Here is a 19,106-nt window from a genome sequence, read left to right on the forward strand (position 1 = left end):
TATTTAGTAATAAATAATAATGACATCACACCAGCAATAATATTATTGTTATTGATAAAAATTTGTCAATTTTTCAAAAATTTTCAAGTGTTAATTATTTGACATTTAAATATAATAAAAAAAGCCTAAACAACGTGACTCCCTCTGCTTCCCAATATATAGACACATAAATAAAGAAAACAATGCAACAAGTTTTCGTCATTAATTATTATTGAGTATGTCTCTTGTGAGACGGTCTCACGAATCTTTATATGTGAGATGGATCAACGCTACCGATATTCACAATAAAAAGTATACTCTTAGCATAAAAAGTAATATTTTTTTATGCATGACCCAAATAAAAAATCCGTATCACAAAATACGACCCATGAGATCGTCTCACACGAGTTTTTATCATTATTATTTATGTAAAAAAGTAGAACTTTCGTACAACTCCATTTTCCTATAGAAGGAAAACATACGGTGTGGTTCATATAGAAGAAACAAGTGTACACCGTCGTTGTTGACCACCTTGCAGTCAACTCCCTCCATCTCAAGACGTATTCCTTTTTTTTAAAATCATAAAATTAAAATTTTATAATATATATTATTAAAAAATTTAATAGTTATTTTTGTTCGGTAAAAATATGAAAAAATGTAAAAAAAAAAAATTGAGTAATATAATTATCATTAATTATAAGTTTTATGGAAGATTGTTTTGATTTTGCCACACAATTCAAAGAAACGCTTATATAAATAGTATACAACGACATACGACAAAATTTCATTGGGTCATCTACGACTGCAGTATACGACAACCTTGGTAGTTAGACAAACGGAAAATGTCAATAAATGCGTTTATTACTAATAATCGGCATCAACTTTAATTTTTTTAAAAATTATAACGAAATATAGTCTGATAGTAATCGTAAACACCAAACACCACTGTTATATTATCTATTACGAGTAGATCTCTTATGAGACGGCCTCACGAATATTTATCTGTGAGTCAGGTCAACCCTACTGATATTCACAATAAAAAGTAATATTCTTAGTATAAAAAGCAATACTTTTTTAATGGATGATCCAAATTTTTGCCCTAATATTATATACCAATACGCTTTTCCAAGTAGATATTAAAACAAAGACTTTATCTATTGAACTACGTGTGATTTAGAATAAAGTTTTAATATTTTATTAATATATATATATATAATGATTAAAATAGACGATGATACCAAAAAATATATAAATATAGTATAGATGATAGAATCAAAACTAAAATATGATCTCTCATTCGAAACAAATCTTATCCAGACTTGAAGAGGGAATAATAAATAATTATTGTGATTCTATTATTAGAAATATGAAATCTTGTCTCAAATTTAAGTATATTTGAGTCAAATGATCTAAAAGACAAAAACAATAATTATTTTGATTTACTCCGGATAAAATTGTACTAATTTAATCCTGCCCAGGTTCGTTGTCCTTAAATACATGTCTAGAAGGATTGCAAGAAAGTTATAAAATAATACGCCGGAGAAATTTGTAGCGTGGAAGAAGAAGAAGAAGACACTACCTAAATCCCTCTGACCATCTTTCTTCAAATTGTTAAATTTCACCATGGCAATCACGCTTCCCCATTCACTTTCTTGACGAACACCCAAATCTTTTTGTGTTTATTCCTCTTGATTCGCTCTTCTTATTGCTACAATCCACCATAAGATTTTGCTCTTGTTTGCATTTACATTCCAGATTGTCGTGGTATACTACAAGATCGAGCACGACTTCAGGTGTTTGAGATTTCACTTTTTTGAAGTGCTCAAATCAGGGATCAGAAGATTATGCCGATTCCGACAATAGCACTTTACGCCAGTCCATCGAGCAGTGTGTGCCAAATAAACTCCCACGCCTCGTATGATGTAGACATCAATGGAAGGTCAACGTCGTCGGCATCAGCTTCGCCTTCGCAGAAACATATGATTGGCGGGCTCTCGTGCTTGTTTTCATCGCCGTCTGTGAAGCCGGCGTATTCGAGTGGAGCCGAGGAATTGGGATCTCTGTGGCACGACATAACTGAGGAGTTGGGTTCCTCTTCCCGATATTCTTTAAGCTCGTCCGTGAAGAGAGATCAAGGCCGTCAGAGCCCGATATCTGTACTCCAGGTTCCCCATAGTTCAATCTTATCCGGTTCCCGAAGCCCGTCTTTAAGAGTTAGCGCCGATTTGAAGTCGCTGAATGGGGGACTGTTTAATGGGTTCATGAGGCATGCTCTGGGTTCGTGTGTGGAATATGGTTCCTCGCCTTTGACTTTAAATATGAAAGACATCGACCCATCTTCGTCGAATATCTCAACGGAGGAGCTAACTTTCACCATGGATGATAACAATTTCACGGAGTTGGATTTACCCCCATATGCTAAAGACCTGCTTTTTGAAGCCCAATCGAAGCAATTTATCTTTCGTGATGAAAACGTTGTTAAGGCGTTTTGCGAAGCTGAAAAGGCTCATAGAGGCCAGGTATCTGAAATTCCTCGAACGGATTCTTTTTCTTTCTCACTTCATAAGATTTGTGATGACATTGAACTAAATTCTTTTTTATTGTGGTGATGTTTTTAGATGCGTGTTAGTGGGCATCCTTATTTGCAGCATTGCTTGGAGACGGCGGTCCTGTTGGCAAGAATCGGAGCTACACCCACAGTTGTTACCGCTGGACTTTTGCATGATACGGTTGACGATTCTTGTGTTACTTATGACCATATTTCCAGGACTTGTGGAACTGAGGTTGCAGATTTGGTCGATGGGGTGAGTCATAGAGACTACATACGCTATAATTCTTATTTGTTACACTGTTTTTAAGCGTATGAGGAATCTGATTTTGTTAATGTGCTATTTGGCGAAGGATCAATTTATGTTGACATGTTAGTTAAATCCTTTTTTTTTTGGTTTTGTTTTGTCCCTTTTTTCTAGTTATTCTTTAATTTATTCAGTTGTTCCTGGTTAATTCTTTGTTTATTCGTCGAAGTGTAAGATGTTGCGTTCCCTTCCTTTTCGGCAATAATAAGTTTTTTATTACCAGCATGTGATTCTATGGATAATGCTGCAGCGCTAACATGAGATTTTTTTCGTACTTTGAATACTACTTTATTGTAAGCTTGTAAAATTTTTTCATGGTCGAGCGATGTATTATTTACATAGCACAAGAGTTAACTTGAGCAATGGTGAAGTCAGAGGGAGCTAGGGATGGTCGCCCCCTTGATTTTTAATTTTTTTCTGTTTATTCAATTTTTTGTGTATATGTATTAATGAAAGCAGAATTTCCTCCCCGTTAAATTTTTTGAGCTTTAGTTTTGCTACATCACTGCTTTCTCCTGCATTTCCCCTTCTAGATTTTGACTGAAGAAATTGCCTTATGAATTTTATTCAATTATTATTGTTCTTCCAGGTGTCTAAGCTCAGCCACTTGAGCAAACTTGCACGGGAGAACAACACGGCATGTAAAACCGCTGAGGCAGATCGATTGCATACCATGTTTCTTGGGATGGCAGATGCAAGAGCTGTTCTTATAAAATTGGCTGATCGATTGCATAACATGATTACTTTGGATGCATTACCTTTGCTCAAACAACAAAGATTTGCAAAGGAAACATTGAAAATATTTGTTCCCCTGGCCAATAGATTAGGGATCTCGACTTGGAAAGAGCAGCTGGAAGATCTTTGCTTCGAGCACCTCAATCCTGATAAGTACCAAGAATTGTCATCCGAGCTTGTGAAGGCCTTTGATGAGGCAATGGTTACTTATTCCGTGGAGAAATTAGAGCAAGCTCTGACAGCTGGAGCTGTTCCCTATCTTTGGGTATCAGGCAGGCATAAGAGTTTGTACAGCACATATTCCAAAATGTTAAAGTATGTGAATCCTCTCCCTTAGCTTAAACCAGTGTATGTTTCACTGGGTCATTTGTATAGAATGATAAAACTTGCGGATGATTCAATGATGACCTTGTTCACTTTAGCAGTTTACTTGTGTAGACTAAATTTCATATGGTTTAATATATGTCCTATTTATTTCATGAGTCTCTTTCGATTTTATCTTTTGTAGGAAGAAGCTCAACATAAATGAGATCCATGACATTCATGGGTTTAGATTGATTGTTGAAACTGAAGAAGATTGCTATAGAGCCCTTGGAGTTGTCCACCATCTATGGCACGAAGTTCCTGGTAGATTCAAGGACTATATTGTTTCTCCAAAGTTGAATGGGTATGCTAGATTCGATACGATGCAATGGTATATATTTCTGCAGCGATCATAATTTAAGCTTGACTTGAGCTCTATAATTTTTAGGTACCAATCTCTTCACACAGTGGTGATGGGTGACGATATGGTTCCCCTAGAAGTTCAGATTCGAACCAAAGAGATGCATCTGCAAGCTGAATGTGGAATCGCTGCTCACTGGAGATACAAAGAAGGTGATTCAAAGCACTCTTCTTACATCGTTCAGATGGTTGAGTGGGCGCGATGGGTTGTTACTTTGCAGTGTGAGGCCATGAGCAAAGATATGACGTCTGCGGGATTTATTGACTCCATGAAGCCACCTCGCGCATTCCTTTCCCTCTCCGAGAATTGCACATTTTCTTGCAAACCTTGTTACGGCTCCGAAGGACCCATCTTTGTCATATTGATTGAAAATGATAAGGTTTGTTCGTGACCGCTTTAGTTGCCTGAATTATGTCGTGCTTGCATGCCATTCTGGATTTCTGAAGAGATATCCCAACTTATATATTTTTAACTCGATATTTATTCCCCTCTTTACCATTTTCCGAGCTTGTAATGCTGATATAAATGTTTGCATTGATGTGTTGAATCTGCAGATGTCTGTCCAAGAATTCCCAGCAAACTCATCAGTGGGAGATATATTGGAACGAGCTGGTCGAGGTAATTCTAGATGGACGCCATATGGATTCCCGATGAATGAAGAGCTGAGGCCACGGCTAAACCGTGTGCCTGTTAGTGATACCATGTCGAAGCTGAAAATGGGGGATGTGTTGGAGCTAACCCCAACAATACCTGACAAGTCATTGACAGTGTATCGGGAAGAAATCCAGCGGATGTATGATGGAGGTTTCATGAAACCAAGCGCAGTGCCTGCTGCACGTACCTTGCTAACGTGAGAAGATGAACCTTAGGCTAATTCTTTTATTTTTGGGTTGGTAGCACATCATTCAACGACTAGAAAAATTAGCTAGTTTCCTGTGTATAGTGATTGATGAATTAAAAACGCATTTGTAAAGAATAGCCCGTCTTCGTATATGAAGGGAAATGTCTTTAAGCGTACCGTTTTAATTTTACTCACTAGTTTGCCACTGGCTGTCTTGTTTATTATTCCGAAAATATCAAATTAAGAAGCTCACACCTTAGGCAATATACATCAAAATTTGATTTTCAACTAGAAAGTCCAAACATGGCATCTCTGTTTCAAAGTGCAAGGATAAAGATCATGGCACTGCCATTGAGAATACATGATATACGTGAGTTGGTGAAGCAGGTGAAATATTTGTTTAATAGTCATGTGTTCGATTTTTCAACCAATATCTTTTTAAGCTAACCTGTCGCATAGAGCTTGTCATTCCAATTTACTCGACTGACATAATTTGCAAATTACCGTATTAACTGAAGATTTACCTAGTGCATTCGAGTTCCACCATCATTGAAAAAACATGGAAAGAACTGAGAAGCAAAGTCCAACATAGGCAGTAATCATGTAGAATTCTAGCTGCATAAAATCATCCAACACTTCAAAGTATTTGCACTCAACAAAGTAATAAAGATCAAAATCAAAGACAACTCGAGCTAGCAGCTCCCAGAATTTCAAATAAAAATATCGAATCAATTGTTTTTTTCCTCGCAAATAAAATGTTTGGGTCGGCACTAAGTTCATTCATTCACTCTTTATATTGGCTTTGGTCTCGGGGACATCGCTCTCCACGTTTGAAGTCTCTGAAGCACTCCACTGGCCCATGCTGCTGCTATCCACGCTCGCCACTGCTGAATTCTGTACACAACTAGTTGAAAATTAATTTTCTCCTTTTTAATATATAATTTTCAAAATTCTTGTAAATGACATATAATTTACCTGCCCAGGATAAGCTTGATCACGCAGACACGGGCTTGGGACCGGGATAGAGGTTTGCTTAGGTGCCCTGGATCCTTGTGGCACAGTAATGGAGAAGTTGCGTATCGGGCAGACCGGATCTTGAAAAAGGAAGAAATCGTTAGTCATGGTTGATGGTACATATCCTACGTTTCCAAAACTATTTTGGATCTCGTTTCCAGGTTGCATTCTGGATATTTGAGCCGATTGAGGATATGCGTGAGCTCGATCTAATTGAGGCATTGACCCGAATTTCCTTGGCTTGTACTGTGAACTAATCATGTCGCGAAACGTATGAGCCGATCTTCGTTCCTCTGGAGTTTGCCAATTATTGTTTCGACATTTCTATTCAAAATCAAAAATTTAGAAGAAGATATCAACCTATTATTGGTCTTCTGTGACACGACTTGATCTGATATATATTTCAGATAAAAGATACGTCTATTACAAATATCTTTTTATCTAATAAGTATTGACAAATACTAATATCAAACCAATTTGCATGTGCAGTTCGTGCGCGTATAGATGTATTGCGTGCAAATTATGTGCGTATTAGTGTTACATGCATCAAAGTAATATAGACATCTATACTTACTATATTATATACAGAATTAATTACCCCGAATATCTAGTGTATGATATTTTTAAATGATAATACTACTCACATACCCTAAAACAAAATAATTTTCAAATTATCATACTACATCTATTCAACAAAATAAAGTACAAATATATTTTATATAATCGGTAAATTATCACACAAAAGAATCACATATTATGTATACTTTTAATATAATATATATAACAAACATCGATTTGATCTAATTACAATAGAGTATGACAAAAACTTGTAATGAAACGGTCTCACATGTCGTATTTTGTGATACATATATTTTATTTGAGTAATCTATGAAAAAATATTAATTTTTATGCTAAGAGTATTACTTTTTATTGTGAATATCGATAGGGTTGACCCGTCTTATAAATAAAGATTCGTGAGATCATCTCACAAAAAACTTACTCATTGAATATAAAGCACAACACGATCGAGTCCCTACAACTACCAAAAACAAACAATTATCATGTGATCGTATAAGCAAGTATAAAGAACACACCTGGAGATGACTTGCCACTTGCATTCTTGTCAGACCGGGTATATCCATAAGCTCAAGAATCTCCTTTGGGAAACATCCTACACAGAATTATATAAAACTTATTTTTCAAGTATATACACATGAAGAAATTAAAACAAAATTAGTTTAGTATTACGTTAAGGTAGTTTTTGGATTGATTGATTTCAAATGTATTTATGGAATTTCGGATAACTAGAATCATAAACTCTAAATTCACCGCTGATATGTTTATATAATGCTTCGTCTTAATTTAGATGAATTTCGAATACAACCAACATTTGAAATATATTCTATTTTGTGTGTATATATGTAAGATATGAATTTAAGATTATATCTATTATTTAATTGTTAATAATAAAATTATAACTGAAATTCTTAGATTTCAAAGTCATCCATTCAGATGCAACATCAAGTTACTCAAAATTCAAGAATAGCTCTCCATTTAAAAATACATGAAAACCTCAAATCTTACTATGATTTTTTAAATGAAAAATGTTACAAGAGTTACAAAGTGCATTTTAAATTATAAAATTATCCATGCATGTTATTTGAAAAAACTCTTTTAAAAATATGATTACGATAGTTTATAATTTCAAATATATTTCGTAACCCAATAACATAAACTTTTTAAATAACATCAACATCAACATCAACATCAACGACAACGATGTACGAACAATGATGATAGAAAAAGAAAAGAACTCACTCCCTTCACCAAGATGTGTCACTGCATCCACAAACTTCGCATGAAGCTCTTCCGTCCAGTCCGTGCAAACTTTCCTCTTGACCCCCTTGCTGCTATTATCATCTATAACCAAATTATAATTATCCCTATGGTCCCTTTGATCTTCATCGCCCTTAAATTTTTCTTTGTCTCGCCCTTTGCCTCCGAGGTTATAATTCGGGTTCTGATCATCCATCCCGGATCTTCTGCTCGCCGTTATTTCTTGAAATCTCTCTACGTTTTCCTCGTTTCGCTCTTTTTCTCTGTAAACATGTTGCCACAGACAATGTATGATATCCATCGTCGCAGGTTTCTTGATGAACAGGAATGCCCCATTCTCGAGTGCCCTCATAGCCAGGTATGTATCATCATCAGCCGACATGACTTCATCATGCATGAACGTAAGATAACGTTCAAAAATGGTATATATGACAAAAGTCTTAACTTTGAATATTTAATCTTTTTTTCTATAGATACGCATTTAAATAACATTAAACTAAGGAGCAATTACATAAATTTCAATTTTTTTATTGAGACTTTGTTATACGCACATTGATATATGTTTCAAAAGAATAGCAAGAATAATGGAAAAGATTGGGGTAAATAGCTTGTAAGGACATCAAAACCCATAATGCTATTTTAGTGTCATTTACAAACATTTTAGCACTAAAATAGTAGAATTTTTACGCCGAATACAACATTCATGTCCTATCTATCTGCTTTAAATGACAACATTAAAAAGGAATAATATATTATTTGTTTTACTAACATTAATTCTTGTCATTTATTAAATTTCTACTTGAAGAAAATTAAAGCGATCAAAAATTGTTTCCAAAAAAAAAAATGGAGAAAAGACACCAGAATACTGAATGGTGTGAATTAACACGTAAAAATAATTTAAAATTGGAAACAATGGCAAAGTAAAATCAGAGAAATGATATAATATGGATCCCTATTTTTAAAAATGGAGATATAATATTGAATTTATAATAAGAACTCACATATGACAGGTAAATCAATGTTAACAGCATGATACAGAAGCTCAAATGCTCGGAGGTCGGGTGAGTTCACATCCGCCATCACAATATCAAACTTGGCCTTCCCACTCGACAGCGTCGATATAGCACCAGATGCCAATCCCGCTACTGTTACTGAAAGCAAAAAAAAAAAAAAAAAAAAAGCTAAGTATAATGAGGGATGCTCATCGACCCACATCCGGGGAGATTTAATCCGGTTCGATCCAGAAACCCATCGAACCTAAAAATATTTTAATTCGGTCTGGTTGAATAATTCATCCAATCCAGTTAAATTCGGTTCCGGTTTCAAAACGGGTTACACTCTCAATCCGATAAATATGAAATAATCTAATCGGCTACCATACAAGATCGGACTGATTCCATCATTCCATAATTGAGAACCGATTTAGTCCTATCCGGTCTGGTAACATGAGCAGATGAAATGGTACAAATACATCTTTAACACAGATAACAAGTCTATGACAAATTTAAAAAATGTCATGTTTTTTATAAAAATTCTCAAATGATAAGATTTTTTTTTAAAATTTTAATTTTTTGGAATGGATGATGGTGCAATCTCTCTCTATATATATTATACTTGAAATAGATGATGACAAATAGGTAACACAATTTTCTAGAATAAAATGGTATATAATTATTCGAAATAATTTTTTAATGAAACCTCTGATAAATGTTTCATTTTTTCACACAATACGAATTAAATAGAGATATAATAGAAAGTTTGTAATTAAATTTGTTTTTCCAATAACCTATATGAAAAATAAACAAACTTATATAATAATAAATATAAAACTCGAACATTTGTTTTGCGCAAATCTAAAGAAAAAACATGTATACTTTAAAATTTTTAGTACACAACATCTCTGATTTATAAATTTATATAAATCGAGTTAAATTAATTAATTTTTTATTTACCTCTGTATGAACAAATTTCTAGCATTTTTGTTGTGTTCATTAAGGACTCCGTATCATGATCCACAAGCAACACATGAATCTCTCGCACCATCCAGCCATGGCAGGAACTCGACGGGATGTTCCCAGCTTCATTTGCCATCTCCATTTCCACTAGTCGGTTGATTAGTTCTACATGCAAAAAATTAAATGTAACATTGAACTCTTAGTCACATGTTATTAATTAATGGCCGCAACCAAAAAAAAATAAGAAAAAAATTATACGACGAAAAAGAAATGACAAAGCACTGAATATATTCGGATTTGAACAGACAACTACTATTTTCGGTATGCGCTGATCGATAAACTCCAGAATAACGCAATAGATTTGAGCGAGAACTCTGAAAGAACTCACGGTGGATATAGTGGTTTGTAAAACGAAGGCCACTGAAATGTTGTATTTATACTAGGGAAGTGATTTCTATGACGTCACATTGTATTTTGATTGACCAATACAAAGTAATTCGTGAAATCGTACTCTTTATTTTAAATGCTCGAAATTCAAGTCTAAACCATTTTTAGCATTCTAAAAATTAGTGTAAATTAGTTTGAAAATAATTATTCTTTGACTAATGCAAAATTTCTTTTAGGATCGATGTTTTATTATATTCTGGATTAATTAATATTTTGTCGAATATTTTATTATAAAAAATGCTTCACACATTCGATTTTTATGCATGCGATATGTGAGAAATATTAACTCAAAGTGTTAGAGAATATAGGACAAATATTGTAATAATATAGAACAAAATGCTATAATGATAACGTAAAAATAGGATTTATATTATTTGATTACTTTAAAAATAAAAAGGAATAAAAAGGAAAGATGGCGAAACATAGGAAGTCCTTGAATGCATTTACATAATAATCTGATTTTTGAATTATTGTTGTATGATTAGGCTAATTGTTCCAAAATCCATGACATTTCTCTCAAGATGTGAAATCATTATTCAACAGTAAATTCTCCGAAAAGACGATATTTATGAGGTCGTGTGAACGAGAGATTTGGATTCTAGAGAATATTTCAAGAAAAAATATGAAATTATAACTTCATATATAAATGGATTTGAAATGCGTCGTAATAACACAAAAATAAATAGTTGTGAATTCGAAATTCGATGTAAAGATGTATCCAAAAAAATAAGTGGATTGCTTATTATGATTTTAAAATCATTAACTTCAAATCTATTAATTCAAATACGACATACTCTTTTTGTCTCAACTATATAAGTTTCCTTTCATTTTTCGATTTCTATATTTAGTAACATTTTTTCTTGTTTTTGTTAAGATACCACACTAACGAGTTAATGTACGGTCAAATCGAGTTAATTCACGCCTCTTGGCTTCGGCTCAGGTTGCTCAAACCAAAATTGGAAACCGTAATCCCCCCTTTGGATTTCGGTTCACTTTCCTGACGCCAGGCACTGGATTATTCCCTTGCATATTATTCTTCGATGATTGTCGGTGTAGTTATCTGAATTCTGTGGATAGAGTGGTGAGTTCAGTTACTGTTATTCCTTCTAGTATTATGATGTTTTCTGCACAGTTCGTGAATTATATCATGCATGAGCTGTATGATTCTGCGTCATATAGTTTTGAAGATTCAAATCGAGTTTGATTGAGGAGATTTTGTGTTTTCTTCCTCAATTTGCTGGCAGAAGCGGCATGTGAGTTATTTTCAATGGAGACAGTGGTCGATGAGGAAGCTAAAGTTAAAGATAACTTCACCGAGATAAATGGAACCACTATATCGCCGCCTCCAAAGACTGAAGTTCCTGTCCTTTACCACCTTGTTGGGATATATCAATGCGTGAAAAGACTGTTGTAATTGATCTTTAACTAACCTATTCGAGTATCAACATTGTGTTACATCTTGGCGGTGAAATTAGTCCTGCAAGGATGATTGTACAGTTAGGGAATTCCTATTTTGGGATATTTTTTGAGCTCTTTGTCAATGATGTCTTGATTTGCACTTAATGCGTGTGTTCCCGGTGAATATACCTGCCAAGTTCAGTCCAATTCTTGATTAGTGTGATGTGTGTATAGCAAGGCTTTGTTGCTGTTTGAGTTGATTGGTACTTGGGAGTGTCATTAATGCATTTTTTTGGGTTAGAAGTCCACATTTTAGAAATGCCACTTGATCCACTTATTTTCCGTGCTATCTCCCTTTTGTTGTTCTCTCAAGTCAGAATTTTGATGGAGAACTGTTTCGTTGGGAAAAAAAAAGATTGATTTATAATCTCAATATCTGTTATTTAGGTTGTTGGAGATGGGACATTAGTTCCTGCTACAGATTATCAAGTTATGACAGTAAAGGACTTGCTTGATGATGAAAAAATTGAAGGAAGAATAATTTCAAACACTGCGCAAATTCTGAAACGTGCACACACTGGATCTGATTTGAACAAACAGTTTAAAATACAGAAGGTTCAACAATATAAATTTTGATTCATTTCTTCATTTTTGTGCTTCCTGCTTTCTATGTGGCCTCTGTAACCATAATTACTGTTGCACAGGAGGTGCATATCTCATGGAGTGAATTCAGTTCAAAGACCAAATATATTGATCTTCATGTGTGAATATTCTGTATCCCAGTTTATTTTTATAGTTTTTTTCCATTTTACCGCGTTTATGCTCAAACACGCAATATATTTCTCCTTATTTGCATAAAATTTTACTTGCTCGTAATAAGATGGGTTTATTCCATTTTGTTGTGCTCTGTTGATGGAGATTACTTCAATATAGGTGCCTTGAACTCTCATGGACAACACAATTTGTTTTAGTCCGCTGACCAAAAGGCTTAAGCTTTTAGGGTTCGAGACTTGTGAGTTATGTACAAATTGGCGTTTACAGACAAGTGTCATATCTGTTTTCATTATTGCATCTTCCCCTGGGCTGGCCTGATGGGAAAGGAGAAAGGACATCGGTTGGAGAGTATGATATTTGACCTTATTGGTTGAAAAAGAGCCTTCCACACACTCACTAGGTGTTACACTGTGGCATTACTAACAACTCTTAGATTGCCACAAGGTTTCATGGCTTTTACCTTTGCACCATCTATAAAACCCCCAGGCTCGCGAGCTTTGCTTATACGGCATTTGCTTTGAGAACTACTCGAGCAGTATAGTTTGGTCTATGTCAATATTGCTTTAAAAGTTTTAGCGGCTAGAACTATCTAGTTTCTCAGCAACCTCATGTCAATTAGTGAAGCTCTTATCACCCATGCAGCCCATGCCAAGACGATCATAAACTATCGGCACTTTTTTTCTCCCGTTCTCTGCTGGTTTCTGTGAAAGAAACCAGGGCTCACATGCTTCGTTTTCCCCCATCATATCTTATCTGACAGCTGCCTTTTTTGAGTTGCTGAACCTTGTTTATTTTTGAGGCTTGCTACAACATGAGAACCTAGAAATTGATGCAGGAAAACTGGGTCTGCCCCCTGACCTTGAAGTGGATTCTGAGAAAATGGATAGCATTATTGGTAGCATAGGCTACCCGCTACCCCATGGTAGCATTATTGGGATCTATTCATTTTTCCAGTCTCGTGCTATCTAGCTTGTTCTTATCAATGGCTTTATTTGCAGATTTATAAACTGCCAATTATTTATGAGAGAGGTCTATTTGGAATTTACCACGACTGGTGTGAATCATTTAGCACTTACCCAAGATCTTATGATCTTCTCCACGCCGATCATGCATTTGCTGCTGCAGCATGCTCTCTTAGTCCGTGGCTGTGGTGAGAGCAACAATCCTATTGAGTTTGGTATCTGTTGCCGTGTGTTGGAGCTCAAGTTTTTTAATCGTTAAATCACTTCTCTTAATGCAGGTGTAATATGTGGTACCATGGGGATATCACGGTTGGATTAATTTTCTGTTTGGTTGATTTTGGAGACAGTTGCAGTTGTAGCATGTGTATATGTAAGATTTCTTCTGTTTTACTTGTGTTGTATGTACTGTGGAGTGTGGAGGACGTTATAGGAATTGGCGATGATTGATGAGGACAGGATAGTGTATGTTCAAATAACATATTCCATGTATGAAGTTTTTCATTGTATAAACCCTGCGTAGTGAAGTGAATTCAATCATTTGCCAAAAAACTTTCGACTTTCCCAAAATTATGATCTAATCCGTTGTGCCATCCGTTGAGCAACTCGGACCAAATTTGTTGGGCTTCCTTTGAAACAATTTGGGTTTGGATTTAGAGAAGGCGCCCTGATAATCTTGGAAACAAAGAGTTAAAATAGTAAGGGAATTATTTAAAACTCGTATAAATCAAATTCATCTAGATTTCAAATCCATCAATAAATACACGCATTTATACATAAAGGCCGAAAGGGTGTGTTATACATTATATTTCGATGTAGAAATTTGATCAACAGCAGCAAAAACTCAACACCAATCAAGCCTTAAATAGAGGTTAGAGAACTAATGTAACTGAAGTGGTACTCGATCTAAACTCTACTTGAATACACACCATCATATAATTCCAAGATAGTTTATTTTTAATATCTACTCCTAAAGTAGACCCCAATCAAGCTAAGGTTTTGCCGATAAAAAGATATCATCGAGTTTTAAAATGGAACGACTCCCACCCACCATGCCGTTTTAACGAAAAGAAGTGATTACAGTTAAGTCTATCCAGCACACTGTAGTGGTGGCCTAGCAGAAAAAGGCAACCAAAAACAATAGTTTGATTAATGGATTAATATATATGGGATTGAACCCCTTTTGCACCCCAAGCATGGACAACTGATTCTTTGAAATCGGGCCCTACCAAGCAATTTAGCCACATAAATGGATTTGTATAGAGATTTGCCACTCAATCCTGCATGGTTGGTTTTTAACAAGATTTGCCCACAATAAACATTCATGTAACAACTTTTTGTGAGATTGTCTCACGGATCTATATTGATCGATCCGGTCCACATATGCAATAAAAAATAATATTTTTGATATAAAAAATAATAAATTTCATAAATTAGATCGTATTGAAGATATCTCTCACAAAATTAATTTATATCTCAAGATAGTTTTTGTAGTTGATTAGTGGCTGATGAAGAATTGTTGATTCAAATCTTTGATAGACGTGCTAGCTATGGTTTCACACAATCGAGGTTGGACGTCAAGTCACAAATAAATAAATAAATAAATAAATGGATAGTAAACTACAAAAAATTCAATAGACAATGTGTTTTAACTTAAAAATTCGTTTTTTTCTTTTCTAATTTTGAGAGAGAATTTTATAAAAGATATAATCTCCTCCTAACACCTTTGGCATTGCAATTCCTATATATCTTGTCTAATTGTAATGTTATAGATGATAAAATAGTTATAATATATATAAAATCAAAAAATACTTGAAATTCAGAGGGGTGGTCTCAATTTAAGTATTTAATTTGAAAATTGCAGGACTCTAATTATTGCAATTAAGTACACTTGACATAGGGAATGAGTTTATTAACTAATCTATAAATTACCATGCGTCAAGCATTAAAACAAAATGACAAAAAGAGGACTGCCATAATTTTCATAATGACTACTGCTTTTTCACAAAGTACAATGTTTTTAATATTAATTACCACTCCAAAAAATTTGAAATGGAGTATTTTCGAGTAAAATGTTGTCACTTTTTCTATTGTTTTTATCCGTATGAGTTGTGACGAGGATTAATTTTTTTTATCTACTAAGTTATTATATTTTGGATTTTAACCGAAATATTCAAATGTTGGTTAACCAATTTTTAATATTCCACTATTTTGATCTGATTACTAACATAACGCTGATCACGTCAACAATTTCGGACACAGCACTAAAAATTTGTGGTGTCGCGTCAACATTTTATTATTTTATATTAACCAAAATTTGAATACGGAGTAGACCAAATACTAAAATAAGTCGATAAAAAAAATTATTTTCCCTTTAATTTCAAAAGGATGGCTACTCTCGCCAGTCTCGTGTCTAGCATATCACGATTAAACTTTCTATATTCATACTTAATGTGCATGCGTCCACTTTCTTATCCAATGATTAAGTTTCAAGTATTAATTAATAATGAACAGAAGCTTTGTTCAGTGCCAAATAGGTTTGCATGCGTCAATCTATTGCATTGGAACTGAACCTTAGAAATTAGGCTCTCTCTTTTATAATCGGTCACTGCTTCTGAAATAATTGTTGGTGACCCACTACGACCTGTATATTGTCCAGCCCAAGCAGTGGAACAATTTTTCCATTTCCAATACATACAATCGAGACCACTCACTGATCACCGTGAGTACACTTGACGTTCAGCTTCAAGTCTCTGCGTGAGTACACTAGAATTCAACAACAAAAAATTTTGCAAAAAAGACTTGAAGCTGAACGTCAAGATAATGACAACTTTGGATCTTATTTTGGAGATATTGGAGGATCGGGGTTTGATTTACCTTATTACTAAAAATCTATTTTTTACGTAATTTTTTTCATGTTTCGTAATTTTGTTGTTTCTTAGTTGTTGTCGTTGTTATTTGTTGTTTCGTAATGTTTGTTGTCCGTTGTTTGTAATTTGTACCATTTTTAACGCACTAATAATTTAATTTGGTTGTTTTTAAAATTTATAGTTTTATACTTAATTATTTTTAAATCAAAATATTAAAATTTTCATAATTAATATTTCAAAATTTTAAATAAACTTAATTTAATATTTATTAAAATAATAATTTATAAATTTTATTATTTAATTGAAAAATTAAGCAATTAAAATAATCTAAAAAACTTTAAAAAATAAAAAAATTTAAAATGCATGTGGCGCACAGCTGCGTCACATGTGGAGTTGAAAATAGCGCAACTCTATTTCGGCACAAATTGGAGAGTTGCGTTGGACCAATTATTTTAACGCTGCAATAGGATTGACACTATTGTAGTCTTAGGATTGGAGTTGGTCTTACTCTATTAAAGAAACAGTTGTTTAGAAAATTCAAATAGTACTTCACAAAATAAATATTACACGATGAAAATTTATGAGTTCAATAACAATAAAAAATGTTTAAACATCTCCCCTGCTTATTTTTTAATTGAATAGGTTTTTTGTGAGACGATCTCAGGAATTTTTATCTGTAACACGATCTTTAAAATATTGGAATATGTTATTGCTTCCCTTTTGAACCTCGTCGAGTTGGCTTCATCACAATCTTCGTTTTCACTCATCAACTAACATTTTTAAAATTTTTAAAGATAATTAATAAGCAATATGTAATCTTCTTTGTAAAAAAATATTAATAAAAATGCTAAGAGATCATTTCAAAACCCACAATTTTTTTATTTCAAAAAAATTACAGAACAACCCTAATTTATAACGACTCGTTTGGCGTCAGCACTGGTGGTTTCATACACTGGCAATTCTTTCCTATACCTCTCCACTCCAATGGTGGAAAGATTATCCAATTCAAACAGATCAGAACTTGCACAGCTTTCCATGTCGTCATCTTCATCTTCTTCCTCAGATTCTTGATCGAAAACTCGGTTCGTGAAATGGGTTTTTCTCAGGAAATCCATTGCCGCATCCTCCACTCTGCGATTGTACTCCATCACATACACCTTAAGCTCTTCATCGATGGAGGATTTGATACTGTTGAAGCCATTAAAGTTGTTCTTTACGAGCTCGGAATATAGAGCTGCATTGATTGGTTTGTTTTCTCGAGGTAATGCTTTCCGCCCACACGGTTGACAATCTTCGTCATCAATTACGCTTCCGGGGAAAAAATTAACCGACCTTTTGGCGACGCTGGAAAATTTTCCAGTAGACGACGGTGGTTTTCCGAGACATGATCTGGAAAAGGACGAAGCGGACGAACAAGTGGATGTGTTGGCGGATTTTGACGCCAGAGAGTGGTGAGGATTTGCGTTGGCTTTGTGTTTTTTTGAACTTCCGGCGGCGGTGGTGAATAGTGAGTTTAAGAACGTGGCGAGTTTGCGGCCGGGAGAAATCGGCTGTTTCACCTTCTTCAAATCGGCATATATTTTCAGTGCTTTTGATTTGGTCTTCAGGAACCCGCTTTCATGCTTCGGATTCGGCTCTGATTGATCAGCTAAACCTCGTCTCTCACGACGGTTCATTTCAAAATCCTGGCGATTTTCCCGACTTTTCTCCTTCTGATGATGACCAGAACTTCCGGTTCTAATCGGTTTCGGCCGCCGTGAAGTAGCTCCGGGAAAAGATATTTCATCAGCTTCGCCTCCGCCGGAGCTCGAATCGGAAGAGCTGCTGAAACTGAAACTATCCCCATCTTTCCTCCACTTTCTGGCCTCCGACAACTTCCTCCGCGAAACACCTTTATCACCAACCCTCTTCTCCATCAATTTCTCGATCATGCAAACCCGCTGAAAGTTTGCCATTTCTTCCTGATCACTAGGAAACACATCAGCAGCGGTGCTCTTGTTGATGGGTTCCCTGTAAATCCCCATTCCCTCTTCTCCAATATCAAAGGAGCGGTAAATGGAATCAAGAAGTGTAGAGGAAAACGAAGGGTAATTAGAAGAACAGTTCGAAACATACATGATGATATATATGGTGACAGCAAGAGTATCGTTGCTTTATTGTCTGGTTTTCAAGAGTCAAAAGTTGCAGGAAAAGAAGTAAAGAAGAAGGAAAATTGAACGGAAAGGGAGCAAAGAAACAAAGATTGAGACAATTGTAATGACGAACCAAGAACACCACTCCAGCTCCACTACTTCCCAACACCACCCCTTTTTAAAGGACTATCGATGATGCTACTGTTTATAAGTAAATTATATATACATTATACATACATATAATTTTATGATTATCTATATATAATTGCGTATATAATTACCACCAGCTACACGTTTTGATAACTGTGACGTTGGATTTATATACATAAAAATATTAATCTAACACCTTCGTTCAAGTGAAATTACCATTGATCTTGAAATTTTAAATGTCCGAACGAAGGAAAACGTACTGTGTATTAGCACGTCAAAAATTGTGGAATGCCTCTGTCGGCACATAAATTTTTTGGAAAGTAAATAGACTTAGACTTGATCGTGTCCAAATTGTATACGTCCAAATCAATGCTCTCTCATTTATTAGGTGTGGGCAGTGTGCTGCATATATACGTGCAACAATTATAGCATTTTAG

At 34.7% G+C, this 19,106-nt stretch overlaps 4 protein-coding genes and 1 long non-coding RNA gene across 7 annotated transcripts; 2 read left to right on the plus strand and 3 right to left on the minus strand.

Moving 5' to 3' along the window:
• The first annotated feature begins 1,441 nt into the window (after window positions 1–1,441).
• LOC142556033 (putative GTP diphosphokinase RSH2, chloroplastic) lies at window positions 1,442–5,339 on the plus strand. The gene is made up of 6 exons (XM_075667234.1): window positions 1,442–2,498; window positions 2,598–2,783; window positions 3,424–3,884; window positions 4,078–4,236; window positions 4,321–4,672; window positions 4,848–5,339. The coding sequence occupies exons 1-6, from the start codon at window positions 1,824–1,826 to the stop codon at window positions 5,145–5,147; spliced, it is 2,133 nt and encodes a 710-aa protein (XP_075523349.1). The 5' UTR covers window positions 1,442–1,823; the 3' UTR covers window positions 5,148–5,339.
• Window positions 5,340–5,717: 378 nt separating this feature from the next.
• Window positions 5,718–7,314, minus strand: LOC142504620 (uncharacterized). Its single transcript, XM_075617487.1, has 3 exons — window positions 7,243–7,314; window positions 6,110–6,472; window positions 5,718–6,028 (listed from the first exon to the last, which is right to left on the minus strand). The coding sequence occupies exons 1-3, from the start codon at window positions 7,288–7,290 to the stop codon at window positions 5,915–5,917; spliced, it is 525 nt and encodes a 174-aa protein (XP_075473602.1). The 5' UTR covers window positions 7,291–7,314; the 3' UTR covers window positions 5,718–5,914.
• Window positions 7,315–7,844: 530 nt separating this feature from the next.
• Window positions 7,845–10,081, minus strand: LOC142504499 (two-component response regulator ORR26-like). The gene is made up of 3 exons (XM_075617353.1): window positions 9,937–10,081; window positions 8,986–9,135; window positions 7,845–8,368 (listed from the first exon to the last, which is right to left on the minus strand). Exons 1-3 carry the CDS (start codon window positions 10,079–10,081, stop codon window positions 7,845–7,847), a joined length of 819 nt encoding a protein of 272 aa, XP_075473468.1.
• Window positions 10,082–11,287: 1,206 nt separating this feature from the next.
• Window positions 11,288–14,058, plus strand: LOC142556034 (uncharacterized). Of its 3 annotated transcripts, XR_012822507.1 has the most exons (5): window positions 11,288–11,467; window positions 11,631–11,882; window positions 13,358–13,480; window positions 13,557–13,708; window positions 13,799–14,058. It is a non-coding gene; the product is annotated as an uncharacterized LOC142556034 (long non-coding RNA). The 3 variants fall into 3 exon arrangements; XR_012822506.1 differs by having other exon boundaries at window positions 11,290–11,467; window positions 13,557–14,058; XR_012822508.1 differs by lacking the exons at window positions 13,358–13,480; window positions 13,557–13,708 and having other exon boundaries at window positions 11,292–11,467.
• A 3,196-nt stretch (window positions 14,059–17,254) lies between these two features.
• Window positions 17,255–18,704, minus strand: LOC142556732 (protein BIG GRAIN 1-like A). The gene has a single exon (XM_075668212.1). The coding sequence runs from the start codon at window positions 18,502–18,504 to the stop codon at window positions 17,293–17,295; it is 1,212 nt and encodes a 403-aa protein (XP_075524327.1). The 5' UTR covers window positions 18,505–18,704; the 3' UTR covers window positions 17,255–17,292.
• Between the last annotated feature and the right edge of the window lie 402 nt (window positions 18,705–19,106).

Source organism: Primulina tabacum, chromosome 9 (genome assembly GCF_025594145.1).
Source record: "Primulina tabacum isolate GXHZ01 chromosome 9, ASM2559414v2, whole genome shotgun sequence".
Lineage (NCBI taxonomy): Eukaryota > Viridiplantae > Streptophyta > Magnoliopsida > Lamiales > Gesneriaceae > Primulina > Primulina tabacum.

Coding starts and splice junctions, on each gene's coding strand:
- LOC142556033 (XM_075667234.1), top strand. CDS start 1,824: ATGCCGATTCCGACAATAGCACTTTACGCCAGTCCATCGAGCAGTGTG. Junction 2,784..3,423: donor TTGCAGATTTGGTCGATGGG/GTGAGTCATAGA, acceptor TTGTTCTTCCAG/GTGTCTAAGCTCAGCCACTT. Junction 4,237..4,320: donor GTTTCTCCAAAGTTGAATGG/GTATGCTAGATT, acceptor TATAATTTTTAG/GTACCAATCTCTTCACACAG.
- LOC142504620 (XM_075617487.1), bottom strand. CDS start 7,290: ATGGATATACCCGGTCTGACAAGAATGCAAGTGGCAAGTCATCTCCAG. Junction 6,473..7,242: donor AAGTGGCAAGTCATCTCCAG/GTGTGTTCTTTA, acceptor GATTTTGAATAG/AAATGTCGAAACAATAATTG. Junction 6,029..6,109: donor ATCAAGCTTATCCTGGGCAG/GTAAATTATATG, acceptor AGTTGTGTACAG/AATTCAGCAGTGGCGAGCGT.
- LOC142504499 (XM_075617353.1), bottom strand. CDS start 10,081: ATGGAGATGGCAAATGAAGCTGGGAACATCCCGTCGAGTTCCTGCCAT. Junction 9,136..9,936: donor AGAAATTTGTTCATACAGAG/GTAAATAAAAAA, acceptor TTTTGCTTTCAG/TAACAGTAGCGGGATTGGCA. Junction 8,369..8,985: donor CATTGATTTACCTGTCATAT/GTGAGTTCTTAT, acceptor TGCATGATGAAG/TCATGTCGGCTGATGATGAT.
- LOC142556732 (XM_075668212.1), bottom strand. CDS start 18,504: ATGTATGTTTCGAACTGTTCTTCTAATTACCCTTCGTTTTCCTCTACA.